This window comes from Phaethon lepturus, unplaced genomic scaffold, assembly GCF_000687285.1.
Source record: "Phaethon lepturus isolate BGI_N335 unplaced genomic scaffold, ASM68728v1 scaffold20640, whole genome shotgun sequence".
Taxonomy (NCBI): domain Eukaryota; kingdom Metazoa; phylum Chordata; class Aves; order Phaethontiformes; family Phaethontidae; genus Phaethon; species Phaethon lepturus.
Genome location: NW_010511476.1, coordinates 76,331 through 81,845, shown reverse-complemented (window position 1 = coordinate 81,845; position 5,515 = coordinate 76,331). Strand labels below are relative to the sequence as shown.

Sequence of the window (5,515 nt, the reverse complement as noted above, 5' to 3'; positions counted from 1 at the left end):
GGAAAACCAGGCTAATGTTGAGCTGCCCTTCCTCACCCGGCTCCAGCTAGGATGAAAGGCTATGAAGGAAGGTCTCCACAGAGGCTAAGGCTCCTCGGTCCCTAGCCATGACATCTTTTGGATGATCCCACCCACCATCCTGAGGCAATGGGAAGAAAAGGAAAAGTAACTTCCAGTCCCCTTGGCAGGGGCATTAATTAGGCAAGTAAGACAACTCTGAATAGATGCAAGATGCCGTATCTTGAACACTGTCTTTGAGTGAGCTAGACAGCCTAGGAAAAAGGACGTGGCCTCAGGATGGAGGGTGGGGACAATGTTTAGTTTACATAGTGTGGACTGGGGAGCATCTGGCCATCTTGGCATTTTCCTACCTTCCAGCCGTCAGCAGCATTTCCAGTCGAGGAAGAGAAGGTGCTTTACCCGTTGCTGGTCCCACCACTGAGGGTGGAGACTGTCATTAAGTGCAGACATGTATTTTCCATGTTATGGGAACATAGCCCAAACTCTGTGCATCTGAAGCCAAGACTGCAGCTCAGGGTATGGCTATGTGGTGCGCTGCCTGCAAAGTTCCATATAGTATATTCTATATACCCCCTGAAACCCAGGTTTGCACTGCTTTTTTTTTTTTGCCATGGCCCTACCCCAAGACCTTAAGATGACCTTAGTCAAAACTTCTCAGCTGACCTCAATGGCCTTGAATCAAGCCTGGTCCTGCCTACACAGGAGCTTATTTCCTAGTATAAGAAAATGTCTTTGGAGTAGGTCCAAGCCGGACCACAGGGAAGAAGAGAGTTTCCTGGCCTTCTGCCATGCCCTCGAGAGAAGGTATTCACAATGGCTGATCAAAGCCATGTGTGATCCCTTCACTGGCCACAGTGAAATGAATCAAATTCATTGATTTCTCTCTTTCACAGCTACCAGGGAATCAGCCTTTGTCCATGCCATTGCCTCTGCTGGAGTGGCTTTCGCGGTGACCAGATCCTGCGCCGAGGGCTCAGCCACCATCTGCGGCTGTGACACCCGCCACAAAGGCTCTCCTGGGGAAGGCTGGAAATGGGGGGGCTGCAGCGAGGACGTGGAGTTTGGGAGCATGGTGTCTCGTGAGTTTGCAGATGCCCGAGAGAACAGACCAGACGCTCGGTCAGCCATGAACAGGCACAACAACGAAGCTGGAAGGACCGTAAGGACATTTAGTTTCACCTTTCTCAATCTCCTTTTCATCTTTTCTTACCTGCCATAATGAACAGTGGGAGGGAACTGAGGGGAATAACCAAACATAGATTTGGGCAGTTTTACATCATGAGATGATGATACGTGCCTTATGATAGTTCTTGTCAAGGAAGTGATCAATGCACCCAATCTATGAAAGCTGTAAGTAAATTCACCCACCCAGATGTAAATGTGTACCTTGGAGTCAGTTGTCCAGACCTCTTTTATTGAGAATGGATCAAGACAAAGAGGTCTAGAATGGGATTTCATCCCAGGTTGAAGGAGACATTTGAAATAGCTCAGTTAATGACGCCCTAACTCTGCCTGTTCCCCTCCATGGGCTGTAGGAAGAAGGTACTGTAGACATCTGAACTTGAAAAAGATGAACCAGGGTTTATGAGGAGGATTCAGCTGCTTAAGCAAATGCATTTTAGTATAAACTGAGATATCATGAAGTATCCAGCCTGTCCTTGGGCTGCTACTGGGAAAGACTGCGTGTCTCCTGCAGGTCCTCTGCCATCTTGGGACTGATGCCTTAGACACCCCTGGAGTTCACAAAGGGCATTAAATGCATGGGTTTAGGCAACTGAATCCTAGTTTGAGTGCAACTGTCCATTCCCCTGGGATCACCACTCTGCTCTGTAGGCCTGAGGGTGGGGAAGAGCAGGAGAGCATTTCCCACCACCCCTCTTCTCAACACAGTTCTATTTCCCAAGGAATATTTAAAGAAAATAAGAGGAAATGTGACTGTGGTACCTCCTGATTAGACTTTGACCATGCCAGCTAATGTGTTTTCACTTCAACTAGTCATGGAGCAAAATGTATAAGGGAACAGAAAGCACAAAACCTTGCGCTCATCACAGCGATCCCTTGTACACAGTGAATCTTTTCCATAAGGTAGAACAACCCCAGTAAGAGGACATTCTCTTTTTCATCTCAAGAATAGCCTGTAAATAGCAGAATAACGTAATCTATGGGAAACAATTTGTGAAACCAAACCACAAAGCTCTTGCTAACGGAGACCACGCTGCAGCTTCTCTGAGATAACAGCATTTTTTCTCATGTAGTAAACTCATGTAGTAAACTCGAGATAGCTTATCCCTCAGTGGAAGAAAGATACCTCACTGTAATCAGAAGAGATTAATATGGTCTTGTTCCCTCAGCAGAAGGCCTTCCACATGTCTAAGAGGACACATGACTGTGCAGTGAGCTATAGCAAAGCCACCACAGTTGCACTGTGCTAGGAAACAACTGTCCTCAGGCAGGCTAGGACTTCGGTGTGAGCTCCTCAGGTGGACACCATCAAACCCTGGTGGAGTTATCCTACTTCACACCACGGGACAGCTGGTCTGGAATAGGGAATACAACCTTTCAGAATGAAATACCACCAGAAACAAAAATTGCCTGCAATGTAGATGATTACAAACGATAATGTGGTTTCCTCCAGCACTGGCCCAAATCATCCCAGGTACCCCAAGGTATCGTGCGTCGCTGGTGACAGTTGCTGGGATAGATAATGAGACAAATAGGACTGTGGAGAAGCTGGGTAGAGTGGAAAGGAGGGATTTGCCTTAAAGTGAGAATCCTTGGAAAAATTGAGCTTTCAGCAAACATCTCTATGACCACTGCAGAGGTCTTTTTACTGTAAGTCTTGTTAGTTGACACTGAGTTATTTTCAGACATTTTACAGATGTCAAAGTTTAGAGAGCAGATGTCACACCATTATCTGAAATCCTACTGTTTTATAAAGTACTCGTGTTTTCCATTCTCACCGTGCCAGCACTCATGGGGTAGCTCTTCCAGGCCTCCATACTCGAGTGTTTCCAGCTAAACCTGAGCCACAGGCAATGTTTCATATTAGTTCCCATATGAACTCCAACCCTACCACTACGCCAGAAGCTTTGATTAAGTTCAGCATGATTATATGAACCAAACATTTTGTGGTTCTCTCTCATCGCTAATTACAACCTCCTTTGCGGTGGGTGATACTCCGTAAATAACACAGGAAAGCACCTGGTGAACACCAAGGTGCTGATTCATGGCAAATCTTTTGGACTCAGGCTGGCACTAGTCTGTTCACGTACTCGGAAATTTGCTGATCGGTCTGAAAATGCAGATTATCAAGTAAGTTGCATAAGGCTGTCTCCCACCTCAGCACACTGGAGGGCAACACCTCTAGAAACCTTTAGACTAATTTCAAAGGGGTGAAAGTGAATAGCAAACTTCCGGGATCAATAATCACCTTTCCATTTATTCCAGGACAGTGTTTCATGTTGAAGTCTGAGCCTTTCAAAATCAAAAGTTGGGCTCCTGCTTTTTTTCTTTGAAATGGCTTTAGAAAAATCATAAGTCCCGTTTAAAAATAAAAATACATTACTTTTCAGGTTTCTGAACATAGCCACAGCAAGGCTAGAACCTTGTTTCCTTAAGTAAACATGAAACATATGTAAAAAATGGAATTCTGTGCTAGATGGCTAGGACATTTCATATTTCTTTAATTTCCAATGGAATAGCTGTATATTTCATTTACAAATACATTATTTTAGTAGGTTTGTGTGTTCTTTGTTTCTCTGCCTAGATGTGTCTGAATTGTGTTCTTGGGTGACAGTACTGCAATGTACAATGAACATTAATAAGACAGAAGTTAATATGCACAGAAATCTCTTCAGTCCTTAGTGAAAACGCTTGGTAGACGCTTAAAGTTGGGGTGGGAATCAGAGATAGTCACTGAAAACAATAAAGTTGCAGATGTTTTATCTGCCTTAGACCCAGCATCTCTGCAGGGCATTGACTGCAGGATAAGGTGATTTTTGTTCACAAGTGTGTAACTATATCTATGAAAAGACTGCAATTCTTTAGGAAATCCTGGCTACATAGCAGAATGCAATATGTGATTTGATTACAGGCTAATGTTTTCCTCCTTCTTTGCCTTTCCTCTCCTCTTTTTCAGTCTATTATTGAACTCATGCATCTTAAGTGCAAATGTCACGGCCTCTCAGGCAGCTGTGAAGTGAAGACCTGCTGGTGGTCTCAGCCAGACTTCAGGGTCATCGGTGACTACCTCAAGGACAAGTACGATAGCGCTTCTGAAATGGTGGTGGAAAAACATCGAGAGTCCCGTGGCTGGGTTGAGACCCTCAGGCCCAAATACAACTTCTTCAAGGCTCCAACTGAGAAGGACCTGGTTTACTATGAGAACTCACCAAACTTTTGTGAGCCCAACCCTGAGACAGGTTCCTTTGGGACCCGTGACAGGATTTGTAATGTCACTTCCCATGGGATTGACGGTTGCGACCTTTTGTGCTGTGGCCGTGGGCACAACACGAGGACTGAGAAACGGAAAGAGAAGTGCCACTGTATCTTCCACTGGTGCTGCTACGTCCGCTGCCAAGAGTGCATACGAGTCTATGATGTCCACACATGCAAATAAAGCAGGCAAAATCCTTTGCTGGGCTCCAAGTGGAGAAATGGATTTGAGCCTACTTCCTCTGAGGTTGAAGACATGAGAGAAGTCTACTTTTTTGATATTAAAAGAATAAAAACTTAAAAAAAGGCTAAAACTGGTTGGATAGAATAGGTCTAATGACTTCTGGGCTATCCCGAGGTACGTCTGGCAGTCACACAAGTTACGCCCCAATGATGCCTCCTGTAGAAGACAGCAGTTTTTCAACCAGCTGACAACACAGAGCTGGAAAGAAGAGCACTAGCAAAAGCATGGATTTGCTCTGTTCTCACCCACTTGAAGTGACTCGTGTGATTAAGTGTCCTTTGAAAGACTTGCATCTTCCTAAGCATCTCCTTTTCCCTCAGCCAGGTAGAGGCTGTGTTGGACGGCAGCACTAAACTTTCTGAGATCTATCTACATACCCAAATGGCCAGACTCTGTGTATAATACGAGCAACAACAACAGCTGCAAAAGAAATAAAAAGCAGGTAAATTAATGATTTTTAAAAAAATGCAAATATTCATTTGTTTTTGCCCTGGAACCAGAGAAGTCTACGAATTTATAATAGAGCTGTAGAGTGGGCAGGTTCTTCGCGTGAACTTTTTAGCATAGTAGCTTCTGCCAGATTTGACATAAGATTCAGTGACACCTGTAGAGGGAGGGAGGGAGAAGGAGAGGGAGAGAAAGAGAGAGAACTGCTGATGGTTTTTCTGCAACTGCCCTGTTGGCACACGGGTGATGTGCACGGTTCGGAAAAGTTCAGTGCCTGATATGTGAAGGGAAGAGGAGACGGTCCCAAGAACTGAGATGTTGCTCCACCTGTGGCCTGGTACGTGGCTCAGCCAACGAGTCTTCCTTGGA

General features: G+C 45.0%; 1 protein-coding gene across 1 annotated transcript; it reads left to right on the top strand.

Annotated features, from left to right (window-relative positions):
- Positions 1 to 914: 914 nt before the first annotated feature.
- Positions 915 to 5,154, top strand: LOC104618526 (protein Wnt-3a; the record flags this gene model as incomplete). The annotated part of the gene is made up of 2 exons (XM_010284155.1): positions 915 to 1,180; positions 4,160 to 5,154. Coding segments are annotated over 2 exons (746 nt in total), but the record flags the coding sequence as incomplete, so codon positions are not given.
- Between the last annotated feature and the right edge of the window lie 361 nt (positions 5,155 to 5,515).